General features: G+C 35.9%; 1 protein-coding gene across 2 annotated transcripts in view; it reads right to left on the reverse strand.

Moving 5' to 3' along the window:
• Nucleotides 1–21732, reverse strand: part of Anks1b (ankyrin repeat and sterile alpha motif domain containing 1B) — a gene marked incomplete at its 5' end in the record, with an annotated part of 1074464 nt that overhangs the window by 776921 nt on the left and 275811 nt on the right. For both annotated transcript variants that reach the window (XM_005374511.2, XM_013518589.1), the window contains 1 exon segment: nucleotides 13428–13571. In XM_005374511.2, coding sequence (XP_005374568.1) covers nucleotides 13428–13571 — 144 coding nt within the window.

Here is a 21732-nt window from a genome sequence, read left to right on the forward strand (position 1 = left end):
GATGCCACCAGAATTCTGTGGCTCATAGCCCCTTCATCTTCAAGCTACTGATGTGACATCTTCAGATCTCTCTCTCTGTCTGCCTTCCTCATCATGTCACCTTCCCCATTATAAGGACTTTTATGATTCCACTTGGCCCCCTTGAGTAATCCAGGATAATTATCCCATCTCAATACATTAACTTACTCCTATATGCCAGGGCCCTTCTGCTGTGTAAGGTAATATATTTGCAGGTTGTGAAGATTAGGATATGGACATTGGGCGGAAGCATTATTCTCTTCATCACAGTGATGGTGCCATTCCTTGGTACCAAGATACTTCCATCCATTGACATGTAAAATCCATTTACCTAGTAAGTCTCAACAACACTGACTAAATTCAAAATCTTATCAGCTCAAAAACTTCAAATCTTCTCACATAAATCAGTTTACAGGTAAAACTCAAGGTATAATCTATCTTGAGGCAAAATTCTCTGTGTGAATCTGTGAGAACAAAAGTTACTTGCTCATAAAATACAATGGTGGAACAAACATTTTGTGTTACTTAGCTTCCCAGCACTATAACAAAATACTTGAGGTAACCAACTTATAAGCAAGAAAGGTTTATTTTGGTCATGGTTCCAGTACATGGTCAATGGGCTCCATTGCCTTTGGTCTTATAGGGAGGCAACATATCATAGCAGGAGCATGTAGCAGAGGAAGCTCCTCACCTCATGACAGCCAGAAAGCAAGACTAAAAGAGGAATAGGCTGTGATTCCAGTATCCCTTTCAAGGGCACGCCTTCAGTGAGCTCACTTTCTTCTAGGCCCCTCCTAAATGTTCCACCACCTCCCACATGGGCCTTTGGCAGACATTTTACATTCAAACTACAGCACATCAGAAAACAGTTATATTCACATTCCTCTTAATGATGTTTTGCATAATGGCACACATATATAATGTGGTCCCATAAAATTATATTCTTAGTGACACTGTAGCCAACCTAGTTTGTGCATGTATACTCTGTGATGCTTGCACAACGATACAATTGCCTAATGATGCATATCTCAGAACATATCCCTGTAATTAAGAAATGCATGACTATGTCATGATTCCCATTCAAAGAGAAATGAAATGTAAAAGGAAAGTCAATCGTCAGAAGCAATTTAGAAATCAAACTGGGAAGACTCAAGTAGTTTTCTTTTTTTTAATTATTTTTTTTTGGTACCAGGAATCAAACTCAGGACCTTATGTTTGCCAGGCAGGCGCTTGTGCCACTGAGCTACATCCCTGGCTCCACTAGTTTTCATTGCCTAGTTCTCAGCTCTGTCCTGCCAGCCCTCAGGCCCACCCTCTGAGTTCTCCTTCCTGTCTCATCAAAGACGACATGTTTTCTACTGAGTGGTTTTATGAGAATTTTAGGAATATAGAATTTTAGGAACCCAATAGCTTTACTTCCTTTTGTCTCCGTTTGTGCTGCCAGTGTCTCTGGTAATGTACCATTCTCAAAACAGTCGTGGATCTTCCATGCATGTCACACAGATTTCCTGAATGATCCCACTTATAAGTAGCACTGAAATACCTGAGAATATCTGTAGACCACCTGACTAATCTCTTCAAAAAGCTCTCTGTGTGATTCCTAAGTCTGATTTTTTTTTCATCCCATTGACACACGAAGAAGAAATGATCTAGCCACCCCTTTGACTTGCCATGACACACTTTCTCGACATTGAGTCTCTATTTTAGCATGTTTTTAAATTTGAATAGTTTGAAAATGTCCTGGTTTCTTGTTTTTTAAAGTTCTGCACCCAATTTAACTCTTTCTGCTCACACTTCACAGTGGGCAGCAAGAAGAAACCAGGCCACACTTTCAACTTTTATTTAGAGATGACCTCAGCTAAATATCCAGGTCCATCCCTTACAGGGACACCCCTGTCATCTGCTACTACGTGACAAGTGCCTCCTGTCCTCCAGCTGTCAGTAACCATGTAGGTATTCTTGAAAATGAAGCAAGTTTCCTCACTATTCTCACTGCCTTCAGAGCACTAACCAGGAGGACCCCTGACATCTTTGTTTCTACAACCATTCTGTTTACTGGCAGTTTAGGTTCTCTCGGGTGATGCAGCTTTTCTCTCCCATGTCACCTCTGTCTGAGTCCTCATCAGCAGAATTTTTAGCATCCATATTTCTGTTCAAGGCAATCTAGGCCTTTGATATCATGCTCCTCAAAATTCTTCCAGCATCTACCCAATGTTCAATGTCAAAGCCATTTCTATACTCTTGTGTTTTTCTTATAGTAGCAATTCACACTCAGGTACCAAAATCTGTAACAGTTTCCTAGAGCTACCCTAATAAATTACCACAAATTCAGTAGATTCATACATATATAAGTTTATTCTCTTACAGTTCTCAAGATCAAAAGTCTAACACAGTTCTCACTGGGGTGTTGCCAGGGTTAGTTCCTTCTGGATATTCTAGAGGTTGATTCATTTTTTGGTTTTCTAGCTTCTAGAGAGTGCCTACATTCCTTAATCCGTGGCCCCAGCTTCCACACTATCTTTGTCTGACTCTAGTTCTCCTCAGTTCCTCTGATAAAGACCACTGGGCCCACCCACATAACACAGATACTATCCCCATCTCAAGATCCTGAACCCCATCTGCAGAGTCCTTTTGTCTGGGACACACTCAAGGGTTGTGAAGATTAGCATGTCAATTACTTTGAGAAAAATTCTTCTGTCTACCACAGCCATACTCATTACTGAATGCTGTCTAAAGTGTTTAACCTGTATTTTCAATTAAACTGTTTGAAGCATTGCCCCTACTGACTGCCCACCTAACTAATATTTTGTCATTTCCACATTTTAAATTGTATGATGAGATATTCCTTCAAAGGTTTCAGGAAAAAGAAGAAATTCAACAATGTATTAAGTATTAATACTATTAATACTATTAATACTATTAATACTATTAATACTATTAATACTATTAATACTATTAACTAATTAACTATTAATACTATTAATAGTATTAAGATTACATAGAATTACACAATTTTCAAAGCTGTTACAATTTGAGTAATGCCTTGACTTTATCATCATTATTATTGTTATTATTATTTTCATACTATTTCCAAAGTATTAGTAGTTTTATTACAGGAGAGAAAATTAAACCTGTATCCCAAACCATAACTATTCTAAGTTAAAAGACACCTAAAAGGTCATTTCAATTTCAAGGATGAAAAAAATGAAGCCCAAGGAGGTTAAATGATTAACCTAGTGACACAAAATCTACAGGAGAAAGAGCACATTTCTAAGAATATCTAGTGATTAACGGCATTGAAATCTGCCTTGAGAACAAGCATAGAAAGTGCTGCATTTATATAAAAAGATTCTTAATCTCACATACGTTCAGGTAGGTTTTAATTTTAATATCTGAGCTTCTCAAGTATTGATGCACATGTCATTACGATAGTTGTCTAAATAGCTAGAGTAATTTCAGATAAAATTCATTGAATTCAAGAAAGGAGAGACGTGTTTGCCAGACAGCTCTATATTGTGGTGATCACGTCAAATAAAAAAAAAAAAAAATCCTACTCTTGTTGGTCAAATAATTGGTTTGGAAAATCTGAAAGTCTGTAAGTTCTACACATAAATGGTTTCTGGTTTCCCTGGAGACAAGGGAATTAACTCAGTGTTCTCATGAAACCCTAAGATAAATATCTCATCATACATATGCATAACATAAAAATGCTTTTAAGAAAATCGGTATATCTGTAATTTTTATAAACTGCCTAAATTAAGTTATACTACATCTAATTCTGCTATCCAGTTGTTCCTGTCAAAAAACACCAAGACAACTTGGCTGTTTTTAAAATGTTATTCTACTAGATGTACATTAATTCTGTTGTTTCTGCTAATTATAAGTAACAAACTTGAAATGGAAATGAAGATAAAAGAACTTTGCAAATGTCACTGAGAAATACTATTCATATGCAGTAGGCCTTCCAAAAATAAAAATGTTCATATTATCAGAAACAACCACACATTTTGATATGGAGAGAAGAAGGCATGTTTTGCTGACTTGTAGAACAAGTTAGAATAAATATGGCTTTGTATTTGGTACAGATATGTTACTATGTCTACTGCAATGTCAATATTTGTATAATAAACTATTGAGTTGATAATATGTAGAACAGCTGGCAAAATTCTCCACTTTTCCTCCACAGTCTGATAGTAGGCAAACAATAGAGCATAAACATGGTGTTCAAGTCTCTTTTTATTCTATAGGCAGGGTTTAAGTAAACACTTAAAAATATCATTAGCAATGTGAGGGTGGGTCAAAACATAAAACTTATTGTGGCTATAAAAACAGACGTTGTTAATGAAAATAGCTTTACTTTTCCCAGTAACAGAAATAAAATTTTTCTAACAAAAATCAAAAGTATAAAGAAGAAATAAAAATTTCACCAAAGATAAATATGTCATGAAATATAATTCCTATCCAAAAAGATACACACAGATTTTATATAAATTGAAAAACATTTTTATTACTCATTTGAAATGTTTGTTTGCTCTTTTTCTTTAAGAGAAAAGAGATATCTTTTCATGAAACTAGAGAATTGCAAAATCATTTTTGTGGCTGCAGAGCATTCTATGACAAAATGCTCCATAATTTATTTAACCAATCCTCTCTTATAAGATATGAATCTTGTTTATACACATTAATCTCATATATGCTACAATAAACACTGATGAACATCTTGTATTAACCTGTTTAATAGCTTGGCCAACTGTCTCTAAGGCAAATGTTTGCAATTGGAGATGCTGGGTAAAAGAATGCATAGAATATATATATTTTAAACTCTTATACTTAAGTTCACCCAATCTTTTTGAAAGTTTGGGTGAAAGTTCACCCAATCTTTTTTGAAAGCAATTTGCTACTAGCAGTATGCACTAAAGTCAGTAGATGGGTCCCTTGGCAGGAAGGAATGACTTGCTAAGGCATGGTAGGTGGCAAGGAGGGGAGGAGGGTGGGATAAAGAGGATGAAGTCCCTGCCCTGAGAGGCACTGCTGGATGACAAAGATAAAGGGGTGTGTGTGATGGGGACAGGTCACAATGGATAAGAGGATAACAGCAGTCCTGCAGGGTTACTTAGGGGGAGATGGATGCTTCAGTTTCAGAAGGCGAGGACTACTGACATTATGATTGGTGGTTACAGTTACGGAATCAAAGAGCAGGTTGTTGTGAACCAGAGGGTCAGGCTTCAAGCACAGTATCCTCCCAAGTGAACACCGACATTTGCACATCCTGACATCTGTGAGGGCCATTACATCTTCATCCTGCCACATCTCCAAGCACCGGGCAGGGCATCATCTGTATTTAAGGGCCCAACTCTCTCTGGCACTCAGCAGTCACTAAACATTTTTTCATAAGGTCCTCAGTTACTCAGGGACCCCAAAAAAAAAAAAAAAAAAAAAAAGCCTGCAGGAGACAACCACTTGCCTACCTGTCAGAGAGGCCAGAGAAACACAACACACTTAAAGCGTGAAGCAGCCCCTAGGAGCTGTCTTGACACCAGTTTATGGACCGTATTACACAGAACAAAGTGACTCAAGGCTGGGCATGTATAACTCCTCCATGGGTTGGATACCATATTCAGGTATTCCCTGACGTATGAGAGTGAATTTATCTAGATCAGCAAATGGGGAGACCTGAGCGACACACACAAGCCTGCCCAAATGACCGCTGCTGGCACTAGCCTTAACCTTATGCTACCTGATGTCATGCTGCTGCCCAATCAGTTGCCATCTGTGATGATTATGCCAGATGTGGCCTTGCCACTTAGCAAAGCAATGACAAGCCTACACAGCCCTCAGAACTAACCAGGCTGCTTCTCTTGAAGTTCGTGAAGATAATCACAAATTACAGTCACATAAAACTCAGTCTACTGTCACTCTTTACACCTTCACCTGTGTCCCCTTCAGATAAAAGAGATCGTTTTATTCACTGGGAAAACTCTGTTTAAATCTTGAGGCCCCCGGTGGAAGCTCACAGCCATACAGGCATTCCATCTGGGGGCACAGTGAATGTAGCTGTACCTGAGGAAAAGGACAGAAACCCAGTAGTAAGACTTTACAGAGACTGAAGATGGGGTCAGCATGCTTTGGGAATGGCACAGTCTTTAGAGCTGGGGCTTCCCTGGAAAAGGCATCATCTTTGGAAGGACTCAAGGCCAAGTGGGCCTCCAATTGGAGGCCGTGGTACGTTGGGACAATTCCTAATGTTTCTCCAAAATTTTTCCCAAATCTGAATTTCAGAGATTTATTTGCTGTCAGCAACTTTTAATTTCATATGCAATGCTGCAGTGCCATCCACAGCACGCTGACTCTCCTATCAGTTCTTCAGTACATGCTACTCTAACCGAGGTAGGCTGATATGCTATGGGACATAATGTTTCCCTGTGACTGTTATATATATATATATATATATATATATATCTTACATATCATTAAATTTTTCCTTAGCTACAGAAAGAGTAGGGAGACTTGCTGCTGTCACTTTATTTACATCACTTATTTGTTCTCCCTCCAGACACACTCTGTGAAGATCTTTGGAGGGGTAAACATCAAGTCTCTATCAGGGGCCCTTCACATGAACTCTGAACTATTTGGGGTCACTTATTTTGGTTATTCTAGGAACAAATCAATCCAATATGCTTTCCACATACACTGCATTGAAAAGTTCACATACGGCTGCAGTCACATTACCTGACAAAGGGACAAGGATAGCAGCAGGAGTAATGGTGACAATAAGCATCGTGGCAGGTGCTGTGAATGTGACTGCAACCGAGCCTACAAACTCAGGAGAAAAACAGACACTGCTCAGAGCAGCTCTCCTAGCTCCAGGAAAAAGCCCAGCCAGCATGGCCGCAGTAGGTGCTGCCCATGTGTCTTGTGGAATGGGTTGCAAGCACGTTCTTGTCCTCTAACAATAATTTCAAACACACAGCAGGAGCTGCTAGCTTCTCCCAAGACAGCAGCATGAGTATGGTGATTGCAAGCACAGAGGCTACTGGGGCAAGCCTGCTGCAAAATGAAGTAAACATTCACTACCCAGACTCTTCTTCATCTCTGCCTTACAGAGTGAAGTCTACATGAGTGAGTGGGATGGAAGCCAGCTGGTCTCCCCCTAGCAGGATTACCTCCTTAGTAAAGAGCCTCAAAGCCCCATACTATTCATGGTGCAGAAGCGGACATCATCTAAGTCTATGGAGGCAAGCAGTATCATTCACCATAATATAATTGATGAACTCAAATTTTCTGCTGTAACAACATTTGCCCTATAAAACAGGAAGAATAGCAATAAAACTAATGGCAACTTATGATCAGGCTCTGACCTGTCTTTGACTTCCCTTAACTTTATATCTGTGATTAAATGAATAGAAGACAAAATAAAATGTTGAAGGTGACTTTCAAAGATATGAGCCTTTCCAAAGAGAAGTCTAAAACTTGGGAAATACGGTATATAACCCGGAATAAAGGCAATCAATAAAAAGCAGAAAAATGTAAATGACACCAGGAAAATGGCCTGACAGCATAGGTTTTAAAAGTCACAGCACTGACTATTTCCTGCCTTAAACATTTACCTGGAAAATGAGAAATTACACATGTGAAATATTGGGCACAGAGCAGGCGCTGTGTAAATGGTAGCAATTATTATGGTCTGGGGTGCTGTGAAACAGAACGGAATTTCATCATAGTTTCTAAAACAGCCTGCATCATTTGCCCTTCTATTTTTTTAATTAACTAAGGTTATTGGTACATATTAGATATACAAAATGATCACACTCATCATAGGGAATTTGTACCTGTACATGAGCTATCTTGCTTCTTCTTTATTTCCCATTCCCCTACCCTCCATTTAATTCCCCTTGCCCTCCTTATTTAAAAAACCCATTTCCAGTTTTGCCTTCTTTTCTCATTTTCTTTCTTTTCCCTTCCTTCCTTTCCCCCTCCTGCCCCCCGCCAGTTCCTTTTCTTATTTGAACATTTTCTTCCTATTTCATGATATAGATTTTGGTCCTTACTTACACTTTCAGTTTCTCACACCAGAGAAACAATGTGATATTTACACATGCTTGTATGATTTATTTCACTTAAGAGTATTGTCTCAAGGTACATTCATCTACCTAGACATGTTTCAATCTTATTCTTTGTTATGGGTGAGTAGTACTCCATTGCATTTAAAAAAATCATCTTTATCCATTCATCAGCTGATGGGGATTTGGGCTATTCCCAAGATTTAGCTATTACAACTGTGCTGCTATAAACATGAGGGTGCCTATATCACTGTGTTATGACGCTCCTAATTGTTTCAGGAAGATACCAAGAAAGGGAATAGCTGGGTCAAATGGAATCTCCAATTTTAGTTTTTTGAGGAATCTCCACAGTGATCTCCACAGTGGTTGCACCAGTCTACACTCCCACCAACAGTGGGGAAGCATTACTTTTTCCCCAAAGCCTTGTCAGCAGTTGTTATTGGTTGATTTCTTGATAACAGCCATTTTTTCTGGAATGAAATGGAATCTCATCATTGTTTCAATTTGTATCTCTCAAATGACCAGTAATATTGAACATTTTTTCAACATATTTATTTTCTGTTCATACTTCTTCATCTGAGAAGTGTGTATTCATCTCAGATGCCCATTTTTTGATTGGGTCTTTAAATTTGAGAAGATCTGATTTTCTTGAGTTGTTTATATATTCTAGAAAAAGGAGATTAAAGAGGATATCAGAAAATGAAAAGATATCCCTTATTCTTGGGTAGGAAAGACCAACACAGTGAAAATGGTCACACTCCCAAAATTGTTACACAGATTTAATGCAGTCCTGATCTAAATGCTGATGATATACCTCATAGATGTAGAGAAAACAACCCTAAAATTTATTTAGAGCCACAAAATTCCTAGAATAGCAAAAACATTTCCAGGCAACAAAGGCAAGATAGGAGACATCACAATCCCTGATTTGAAATTACAGTACAAAGCTACAGTACAAAGCTATTAAAAAAACAACAACAAAAAAAAAAAACCAGCATGGTAGTGGCAAAAAAAAAACAAACCCAAGGATCAGTGGAACAGATTAGAAGATGCACAAACAACTCCAAACCACTCAGCCACCTTATCTTGGACAAAAGGACCAAACACATTCACTGGAAGAAAGATAGCCTCTTTAATAAATGATGCTGGAGAAACTGGCTTTCCACATGCTGAAGACTAAAACTAGACCCATGTCTCTCACCATTCGCAGCACTAAAATCAAAATAAATGGAAGATCTAAATATCAAAACAAAAACAATAAATCTGCTGGCAGAGAGAATAGGTAGAACTCTTCAAGACAAGTGTAGGTAAAGACTTTATGAACAGACCCCAATCGCACTGGTTATATTACAAAGAATCAACAACTAGGACTTCATCTTATTAAAAAGCTTTTGCACAGCAAAAGAAATCATGAACAAAGTGAAAAGACAACCCACAGAAAAACTTTTGCCAGTTGTTCCTCAGGCAAAAGACTAATATCTAGAATATATAAAGAACTCAAAAAAATCATGCCCTTCTACTTTTTGTCCAATTTAAGTCTTACTTAACTGCTTTGAAATTATTGTATAAAATTTCTATTGATGTTAAATCTTAGTATTTTCTAAGAATTTTAGTCTCCTAATGATATTTAGAAATCTAAATTTTCATGAGTTTGAAAAGAATTTCTTGGGGCAATTTCAGTCTAATCACAATGAAAGGACAAAATGTTGTATAATATATTCATAAGCATGAACACCAAAGTGCCCATCTTTTAGCCTATTCATTGCAATTTTAGTATTCTTGGAGACAGACAGAAGAAGAGATCTGAATGCAGGATCAATTCAAAATCTAGCAAAAACTGGAAATTAGGCCAATGTTCTAATTCTGCAAGTGAACACTTTGTCTCAGTCTAAAAATGATACACCAGTATCCAGGATAATCTGGCTCCCAATTAAATTTATATTTTTCCACATATTCATACATTCTGAAGGTTATTACTATGCTTTGAATATAAAAGATATTTGGTAAATATTTATCATATTCCATTAAAGAAAGAGATATTAATGCAAAATACAATATTTTAACGTTAAAAATCTGGGTTTATAAAAATTTACATACAACCATATTAGTCACACTAATCCCACAGGCTCCTATAAGCAGACCAGAAGGAAATGACTTACCATGAAGCTTTAAACACATAATGCTTATAGCTTACTGATTTCTTGTGGTCTCCAAATATGTTTGAGACATGAAGAAATGCCTTCCAAATATGAAAACTATTTTGCAGCTTGGATTTTTAGTTTTGTAAATTCTAAGATTATATTATTGAGAAATTGCATCTACTCATAAAATGGATTAGTTTGGGGTGAATACTTTCAAATGAAAATATTCAAAAAACCTTCAAATTTTTACAGTAAAAATTGTTTGTTATGATGTGAAATTTCATTTCAATACATTTCATTAGATGCTGATAAGTCCCTTAACAAATTTTAAAATGATACTGTAAGTTCTTTGTAGGAAGGAACTCACTGTCTTTGTATTCAAGGACTATTCAAGTACACTTCCCACATTGAAGTCCTTGACTAGTCACTTAATGGAGGATTATTAAGAGCACTGAATCAATCTCTTTTTAAATTTAAATTCTTCTGTTACGTATTGTTTCATTCTACTTCTGATTACAAATCCTGATGCTCATTATCACCAGATATTATTACAGTTTTCTCAAAATTCTAAAACAACAGATATCTGATCACCTCTTTTCATCAAACAGTATGCAAAATATTAAATGAATTAAAAGTGAATAATAAAATTAGATCTTAAAATTACTGTTTGTGAATGGCTGAACCATTATGTCCAGAAAATCCTTAACAGTAAACTAAATAAGTCAAGTTCAAAGATGCTTCAGGTTTTGTAGACATAAATACTTATGTATGTATATTCTTAATCACAAAACTATAAAACTTCTCAATATAAGTTTGCAATTAAAATATACACATACATGGTAGATAAATACACACACATGCCCAAAGAGATCCCACAAACAGTAATAATCCCAGAAATACATACACACATTTTTAAGAATTCATAGTGAGAAGAACATTAGTAAAAGAATCCCTCTCTTCATTTGTTAGGTTAAATCTAGATTAAAGAAAGACTACTTTATCTGAGGTAAATTTCTATACTGAATAGAGTACCCAGGTGTGGTGGTTCATGACTATAATCCCAGCACTCCAGTGACTGAGGCAGAAGTATTACCTTAAGAACAGTCTGAAATATAAATACATATATATTTTAAATCCTAATAGGCATACTTTTAAAACTTGACATAGTAATTATAAAATATAAATTTTAGAAAGTAAGCATTCAAGTCAGCTAATAGGTTGAAAGTATAACACAAAGTAATAATGTAAATGCTGAGTCATGTTGCTTACATATTAAGAAAGCAAAAATAAACAAGATTTCAGAAGTAGATCCAAAATATACAGGATGAAATATGATTAGAAGAGTATGAGTTATTACTCAATGTGAAGTCCTAGAAAAATTAGATAACAGTAAGTGAAAATCAATATAGAGTCGCATTTGTAATTCAGACTTTAAAAAATCCTAAATAAGATACTATATATTAAACTAAAAGTAGCTTTGAGAACCTAAATGAATTTTTTAAAGAGAAAAAAATAACAAACAATGAGTTTGATACTTAAGAAAATTATACAACATACCTATGCTTGCACTCACACACACACACACACACACACATATACAAAGACTAAAGAAAAGCTACAGACCCAAAAACATTTTGTGGCAAATATAACTACTAAAACCTATAAATACCTAAAATATTTGAGGAAGTAATAAATTTATAGAAGCAATACCAGTCTCTACAGAAAAAGAGCAAAAGATAAAAATGTAATATTAAAAAATTATAAAGCAAAAGCAAGTCACTAGCAAACCTAATAAAATAATAAAATTTTGAAAGTTAAAATGTAAATATTAGTAAAGTCTTCAAGAAGTAGATGTAATATTATTGATGATCTTTAGATTAGCAAAGCAGTCTAATGGCTATAGTAAGAATCCTTAATATTTTACTTTGTTCCAAGAATTCTACTTTCTATTATATCTTACAGTAATGATTAAAATATATATTCTTACAAAGACATTAATTTTATTAAGAAATAAATAAATACATTCAATATTATAAGAACATAAGAGCATACAAATAAAATAAAACTTATGCTTGTTAGTCTTTTTTACATTTTATCTAAGTAGATATAAGGTAAAAACTCTATACTATGGGCAAAAAATTTAAAGTGGAAACAAGAAACCTTAGAAAATAAATATTGTGCATTGACTCACTCAACTATTCTGACTGTATACAAGGAAATGTGCAGCTATTGACCACAGATTTTGAGAATCAAAGGATTGGGTTTCCACCTTTATGGATATATTGACAAAAATTCTGTAAACATTAAAATAAACTACCTTAAAATCCTATGAAGAGATTTTTAAGTGCTATGTATTTCTCTGAATAACTAATTTAGCTTTCAACAAAAAATTAATATTGGCATTTGAGTGGCTATGATTCTGACATGAAGTCAACAATTCAAACACTTCATATTTGTTGAAAACCGAAAAAATTTTGAGATATAACACTTTTCTGGACAATCACTGTGAATTATTACCCGTCCTAGCCTATTTTTTCCACACATGCTCTATGTAAATAACCTTTTAATATTAAATTCTTTTGTATTACGTTCTTTCTCATCTTGTGTAGAAATTTTTACTGCATCTTCAAATTTGCTAACAAATATTTTGCTCATTTCTGCAGTTCCTCTCTGGGTTTATGATCCATAGAACACAACAGAAATTTGAAGGTAATATAATAGAATTAAAGTTAACTTAATGAATAGTGAAATGATTTCAAACTTATAGGCAATGTTTTAGTGTCTTGCTCTCATTTCGGGATTATACTCAAAATCCCTGGCAGGATACATATTCACATTATTCTATAATGTTACATTGCGCTGAAAAAAAAATACATATACATATACATAATTGGCTTGCCCTTAAACAATCCTAATATATTTACTTGTAACTCTCTTTACATGACCTTTTATTTTTAATAGCACATTTCTGGATCATAAGTATTCAAAAACCTTATAACATGATATACTTTATCATAACCAAATATTTTTAAATAAAAATTATGTAAACTATGTCTTTACATATTCACACACATCCACAGCAAGTTAACTGAAGAAAACTTACAAAGTGGACAAGATAACTGAATTTTTGAGGGAGAAGTGGTTGACCTTAAAAACACAGGCAACCATTTTTAAGTTCAACTGTACCTTAATAAAAGCAAACCTTTACCTGCGCAAGCATGGGAAAGCCAAGGTTCCGACATCCATTACAAGGAGTTAGTGCTTCCCAGAGTCCTGAGGGCCCACAAGTGTTCTCATCATCATCATCTTCTTCCACTTCTCCTGGTGACAAATTTATTGTAGATGAAGTTCTCTGAAATCAAATTTATATTATACCAATATATTATATCAATGTTATTTAGATATCTTAGCATCAATAAAATTCCATATATTATTTGTACTGTATCTTAGCAAGCAAAAGTTACCTCACTTCTAGGCATAGTTATCTGACTGTGCCATGACTGAACCAAAGATACATATTGTTCTACTTGTGTTGCAAAGGAAAAAACTGGATGAGAAAGACAAGAAACCATGAAGTTTGTAATGAAGACCAGAGCATAATGACCCAAGAAAATATTTGAATAGCAAAAACGAAGAAAAAAAATTCATGGCTCATCAAGAATTTAAGCTTAGAAGAAAAGCAAAGGAAAATGCAATTAGAGGGACAACATGAAATTGAATGAAACAGGAATTGCTAAAAACTCTTTCTTTACTCTCCCACCAGAAGTAAACGTCACAAAATTTTACATCATACATGTAACAGGGGCAACATTTTTAAAGTTTATAACAAGACTTCCATGTTAACTATAAAAATTTCTTTTTGTTACTTGTCAAAGTCCAGGAGAGTGACAGTAAAGGATTTATAAAAATGTTTAAACTACAAGGACAAGGACAACAGGAGAGATGCGAGCAGTTAAGCAATAACAAGAAAACTCTCAAACAATGATGTGTAACTCTTGGATAAGAGCTGGGTAGGTGGTATGTATCCGGCCTAAACTTGAGAATGTGAAGTGTTTCTGAGGAAGAAGCGTTGGAGGGATTGGCTACCAGCAGAGGGACAGTGTGTAGCTGGGGCTAGAAACCTGTGAGAAGGAATTAGTCCCCTATACTCACACATCTTCCCACTCAACAGTGAAACTAAACCTGAACCACTGGCAAAACATTAGAGTTTTATTTTCTATGTGCATTGAAACAAAGGGATTATGAATTTAAGAATCCACATACTCTGAGCACAGAGATGCCTCTCTAAAAGCAGGCAATTAAGTTAACACCTGTATGTAGTAAGTGACGATTCCCAACCTACCCACTTCCTTCTCATATTTGCCTTAGGAAACAGGACAGCTGGGTTTACACACTTCTCTGTAGAAAAAGTGACCCCTGCTATTGAATATTCGGGAGTTTGAATATTTTGGAGTTTGAATATTTTAGACTTTAATGCCCATTGCAACATGTTAAGAGAATAAGGACTTAATCCACCACTTTTTTCAACATAGTACTCGAACATTAACCAGGCAATCAAGCAAGAGTAAGAAATAAAAGACATACATATATGAAGGGAAGAAGTCACATTATCATTGTTTGCAAATGACATGATACTGTACACAAGACCCAAAGAATTCCACCAAAATACTCTTGGAACTAATAACCAATTTCAACAATGTAGCAGGATACAAAAACATCAATAACATTCATGAACACCAATAATGAACACAGTGAAAAAGAAATGATGAAAACACTACCGTTCACAACAGCATCAGGAAAAGTTAAACACCTAGTAATTAACCTAACCAAGGAGCCTCTACAATGGAACTACAGCAGTCTTAAAGAAGGAGGTTGAAGAGGACATCAGAAAATGGAAAGACATTCCTTGCTCCTGGATAGGCAGACCCAGTATTGTAAAAATGGCCACACTCTCAATATTTTGTGATATAAATCCAATGCAATTACAATCAAAATACCAATAGTATTCCTCATGGAAGTAGGTAAGTCAATCCTAAAATTCATATGGAACCAGAAGAGACCCAGAATAGCAAAAGCATCTTGGGCAACAAGAGCAAAGCAGGAGGCATCACAATAACTGACATCAAATTATACCACAAAGCAATAGTGACAAAAATGGCACAAATACAGATATGTGGGTCAATGGAACAGAATAGAGGAGACAGAAACATCCCCAAACACCTTCAGATACCTAATCTTTGACACAGGCCAAAAACCTATGTTACAGGAAAGATAGCCAGTCTATTCAACAATGGTTCTGGGATAATTGGCTATATATTTTCAGAAGATTGGAGCTGGACCCATATCTTTCACCATGTACTAAACTAAAATCAAAATGGATCAGAGATTTAAACATTAAGACAAAAATGTTGAACCTACAGGGAGATAAAGTAGGTGAAACACTTGAAGACATAGGTGTAGGCAAGGACTTTCTGAACAGAACTCCACCTGCACAAGAAATAATAGCAAGAACCAACCAATGAGATTATATAAAATTTTAAAACCTCTATACAGCCAAGCAAATGACCAACAGAGTGAAGAGATAACCTACAAAGTGGGAAGAGAAATTTTGCTGGCTATCTCTAAAATTTATATATTTTAGAGGACAATACCTAGAATATATAAAGAACTCAAACGAATTAGATTACCCAAAATAAAAGACTCCACCAAGAAATGTGCAAGTGAAATGAACAGATACTTCTCAGAAGGACGAATGGCCAACAAACATGAAAAAATGTTCAATATCTCTGGCCATTTTGAGAAAGGCAAATTAGAATAATGCTAAGATTTCATGTTATAGCAGAAAGAAGAAGGGCAATTATCAAGAAGTCAAAGAATAACAAATGCTAGCATGGCTGTGGTGAAAAAGGAACCTCCTAGTTTGCTGGTAGCAATGTAAACTAGTACAACCATTATGGAAATCAGTACACTAAGAGCTTAGTAAGCAACTTTTAATGTCAGAGGACTATTTTTTATTATTTTAATCCATAAAACATCCTTTCATAAGTGGGGAAACTAAAGTAGAGATGTCAAAGAAATCCCAAGGTCACAAAGCTAGTAAGTGGCAGAAAAAGAAATACAACTCAGACTGCCAGACTTATTCCAGCCTCTAGACCTTAGTCCTCTTAATCACTGTAGTGTGACCTCTCATTTGGCACAACACCCTACAAAACACAATATCTAGAAAAACCAAGCTGATGTAGTTGCAACTTAAAAGAAGGGATATCTTTTTAACGTTTCTGCTACATGATACTCCTCAGAACATTTTGCCATCTGTGACAGCCAGTGAAATCTTCTGTAACTTGGTACATAGCAGCTCATATTTTCATAAATACATGTTTCTCCAATCAGTAATAAAAGGTTTCAATTACACTGACATTTTTTCTCCATCAGATTCTCTCAGTGAAAAAAAAAATCTTGAGAAGTCTAAAATCTTAGTCTAACAAAGTTCTGTACAATGCTCTATCCCTGCTATCCACAAAATGATCAGAGGCTTCTCCTTTACCAGTTTAGGCTTAGTTAGAGGTTAGCACACCACTGATGATACAGCATAGTACTATAAACCATTACATACCTGGCTAAGACTTAGATCAACATTTCATTTCTTTCTATTTTTCTTAATGACCTTGCAATTATTAAACCTAGTTATACTGTGAGCTTCCTCAAGCTCTTTCTTTCTTAAAAAAAATAAAATCTGCTTATGTCTATTGTGGTTTGGATCTGGAGGGTCCTTCAAAGGCCCTGTGCTGGGGGCTGTTTGCCAGGTGATGGCTGTTCGGAAGGTGATTAAGTCATGATGGCACTAACCTCGTCAATGGGTTAATCCACTGATGAGCTCACAGCTGAATGGGCCGTTAGGCAGTGGGGCCCAGGTGGAGGAAGCAAGTCACCGGCAGTTCACTGAAGGGTGTACATTGTTCCCAGCCCCTTCCCCTTGGGCTCTTTCCCTTCCCTTCCCTTCCCTTCCCTTCACATCCCTTCTGTTCTCTCTCTCCTTCCCTCCCTCGCTCCCTCTCTCCCTCTCTCCCTCTTTGTCTCTGTCTCTGTCTCTCTCTCTCTCTTCCCCTGCCTCCCTTTCTCTCCCTCTCTCCCTGCCTTCCTCTTTCTCTCACTGCATCTGGCTCTCTTCAGGTGATCAGCTTTTCTCTGCCACGCCCTTCTGAAACAGTGTCTCTGCCTTGCCACAGGCCTGCAGCCAACTGACCATGGACTGAAACCTCTAAAATCATGAACTAAAACAAAAGTTCACTCCTTTTAAATTGTTTGTCAGGTATTTTCTAACAACAATGAAAAACGACTAACACAATGTCTCTTCTATGTGTCTTAAAGGTTTTATGGTCAACTGTTTTGGGCTCTTTAAGCTCACACTGGTCTAAGATTTCAATCAAGTGGAATTATTTACCATTGCCTAATAATGCTTTATGCTTTTGTTCATATCTTCCACCTATTATATATAGCACATTGTACTCTTTAAGAATTTAGCCTCTAAAATCAAATAGCCCTGAATTCCAATTCTGTTTCTCTCACTGGTTCATTTAGTAGATATGACTGCTGTCGGCCTCACTTGCCTTATTTGTGCAGTGGAAAACAATACCTTTTCAGCTATTACTTTTTTATAATCCTACAGATTCAAAGACAGTACAACCCTCACATAAAATTTTCCAGATATCCTACCAACAGAAACAATACCCCTTTCTTATGAGTCTGCATTGTGCTTCATGTGTGTATGTGCATAATGGCATTTTATAGGCACCTTGAAATGAGAGATGACACAGTAGCAGAGATTTGGCTTTGAAGTCAAATAGATATATTTAGTCCTCACTCTGCAACTTCCAAGCTTTGTGGCTCGGATCACATAACCTTATTAATCCTCAAGTTCTCATCTGCAAGAGTAGCCATCATAATAACTCCTAGTTTGGTAGGGCTGTATTGGGATAGATTACTTGCTTGACAGTGACTGGATCATAAAAATAATAAGTACCTCTATTTTCATTATTATCTTTATCCTGAAAGAGGTTGACACACAAAATGTGCTTGTGCATACTCACTTGTACATACATGTGTGGCTTACTAACCCCATTTAATTGTGAGTTATTTGAAAGAAAGCATTGCCTTATTCATACCTGTATCTCATACAAATGTACTGTGCATAATGGGACCTAATAAATATTTATTGAATAAATTACTGAATGAATGAACCATCATTTTCATTTGACTACCTAGAAAATTTTACAAATATCAAGGAGTGTATATAACTGTATCACAAATATCACAATTGCTATTTTACTTTTGCTTTGTATTAACTATTACAGTAACTTTAGCAACAATGAAGAAATCTATCAGTGGTTTAGCACTGCCCCCTAAAGACAGGATAAAAATGTGCAGTGTAAAACCATAATGTTTAACTTTATTTCTTTAAAAGATACTTTGGAAAAACTTTATAAAACTAAATATAATCTTCAATTATATATGGAAAAGAAGCCACATGAATACACATAAATTCAGAGGCTTTCCTTTAATTCAATGTCTTTTTTTTTTACTGGAGATCCAACTGTATTCCTAAAACTCAGGAAAAATGTGAAAATCCTTCTACAGAGAATAGACCTAAAAGTATATAGTTTGAGCCTACTAGCATTCTTGATTAATAGATGGAAAAAATGAGACCAATTATACATTGTTACAAAGGAAAAAAATTATAATGTATAAGTGCCATGGAAAGACAAATTTGAGTTAAAATATCCTAGAATAATTATATCGTCTAACACTGAAGAAAATGGATCTCCCTGTGAGGTGATGTGTGTGTGTGTGTGTATAATTTTCATATATATCGTATATATATATATTATATAAAACATAATTATCTAATTATGTATAGTGATGCTCTATAATTTATAAAATTCTTACAGATACAGAATACTCCAATATACACAGTAAGTTTACCTTTAGTTACAAGCAAAGAAAGTGATATTCAGGATGTTACTAAACTTGCAATACGGGACCAGTTTATGATCCAAGTCCTGCAACTCTAGACCCAAGCAAGCTTCTAATTGCTAGAACTGTTCAAGGGAACAACAGGTGTTCAAGCCAGTCTGACTGACCTGTTAATGCACAGGAGCCAGCAAAAGACAGCATCCAGGAAGCAAGCAGCCTTCAGAAATGGAGACCAAAACAGAAGACAACTATTCGGAATGCGTGTGCAATCCAGACTGCCTTGCAGCATGGCCACAGGTCTTTAGGTATTTATTTTTCAAAAATGAAATTGCTTTATTACTGACTTTTATAAGTTCCAAAACAATATTTGATTATTGTAAAATAAACTATTCAAAATAAAAAAATTATAAAGGCAAAGTGCGGCTTTCCTAGCCCTCCTCCCCTGCAAACATTCAGTGCACATTCTCTCAGACTTTCCGTCCTTTCTCAGGACAAATTCATAAATGTGCATTAGCATACTAAAGGGCACATCACTTTAACTTTCTATGTATTTCCAATATTGTCTTTAACCTGCTCTTCATATACCGTAGTGACCTGAGAATTTTTTTCATATGAGAATGTGATCATGCTACCTTCATCCTTTAAAAGCCTTCAATAGCATTTCATTGTTCTCCAGATAACATTCAAGGTTCCTAACCTGTTCCAGAAGGGAATGCCCGATCTGCCCTTACCGGCCTCTCTAGTCCGTCCTGTCACTGCTACTTTTCCTCCCCTTTGCTTGTAACAGTTAAACACTGTGCATTTGTTTCTCCCTTAAAAACCCCAGACTTTGCCTTGATTTGTCCCCTACTTTAGCTCAGACGGTTTTCTATAGGAGAGATTACTTGCCTCCCAAAACACGTTCCTCTTCCCCTTGCCTTTAGTAACAATCTTTCGGTTGACTGGAATGCTAATACAATAGCAGTTAGCTATGCAATCCCAACTTTTAATTCAGTACATGTCTGCTTTAAATAAAAGCTCTATTTTCCAGCTAGGTATGACTACATACTTAATTTATGACCATGAGAAGTTAGAGATGTCCATAAAGTGAAGGCGTATGCCCATTCAACCTTCTACTCTTTGAGCTGACTGGAATGCTGATAAAATAGCTGGAACTGGAACAGTTGTCTTGGACTAGGCAGTAACCTTTGGACTAGAAGACTTACACAGTGGAGTAACAAACAGAAGAATCCTCATATGGACAGGGCCTACCAGCCTTGGACTGAGTAATGCCAAGCTGTGAAAGTGAGAATGAAATAAATGCTCTCCTTTTTAAGCCACTGTTTTTGTTTTCTTTTGTTTATTGTTTTTACTACTGAGGATTGAACCCAGGGCCTTTGCACTGAGCTACATCCCCAGCTCTTCTTATTTTGTATTTTAAGATGGAGTCTCATTAAGTCACTAAATTGTCCAGGCTGGGATTGAGCCTCCTGCCTCAATTTCCCAAGTGCTGAATTAGAGGCCTGTGCCACTATGCCTAGCAAATCATTGCTATTTTGTGCCTCCTGTTATTGTTTCAAATCTTAACAAATAAATTCCTAGTGTATTCTCTCAGGCTTCATCAGGGTCAGTCCCACTGGTGCTTTAGGTATGACCTGAATTCACTCCCTTTAGTAGGCCTCCCTCGTGCTTACGTCAAATTTAGCCTCCTTCCATATTTTCTCAGCATCAGGCTTTTTTTTACAGTAACTAGCACAGTATTTTACAGTTGCTTATGTGACTCAGGTTCAGTATCTCCTATCGTTACTCAGTTAAAAGATGACGATTGCAGAGATGTCTGCTGAGTGAGCAACCACAACCCCAGCCCTTAACCTGGCACATTAAAGAACTGTTTATTATGTCTGTGCTGAATAAATGAGTGAGTGAACGGGTACCATTTACCCACAAAAATGTTTTATTACTGTGAACTGTGACTCAGGGTCATAGCATCCCTTGTTCTCTGCTTTTTAGCCACTTGCTTTCCCTATATTTGCCCCAAGTTTAAACTATTGTACAACTGAACTTCTATTTGATTTCTTTAAAAAGATATATTCATGCCAAACACTACTGCACAATTTAGGTTTTACAAAAAACTCTATAGTGGGAAGGAAATGGAGCTTTAAATTAAATAACTCCTTCTCTCTGCCAATATTTTTCTTTTTATCACAATGACTGGGTATAAGAGTGCTTTCATTAACCCTTCACTAAGAATAGGATTCCTGGTATTTATTTATTACCACAGGTTTTTCTCATTAGCTCAACATTCCTTTATTGTACAGAGCAATTCCATTTTACACACCTTATCTCTAAACTTGAGTTGTTACTCTCATTAGACAGATCTTACATGAAAATTATTATTCTTCAGTTCAAAAGGTGACAAGTATAAAACAGCATGATATAATATTTTTTACACTATTTTAAAATTAGGAATCAAATTTTAGGGTCTAGTGGACCACTGAGAGGAGGAAAACAGAGCAAGTTAAGTTGGTTCAGTTATGCTAAAGCTACAGTAGTACCAATAATGA

The sequence above is a fragment of the Chinchilla lanigera genome, unplaced genomic scaffold (genome assembly GCF_000276665.1).
Source record: "Chinchilla lanigera isolate Chin_1 unplaced genomic scaffold, ChiLan1.0 scaffold00004, whole genome shotgun sequence".
Lineage (NCBI taxonomy): Eukaryota > Metazoa > Chordata > Mammalia > Rodentia > Chinchillidae > Chinchilla > Chinchilla lanigera.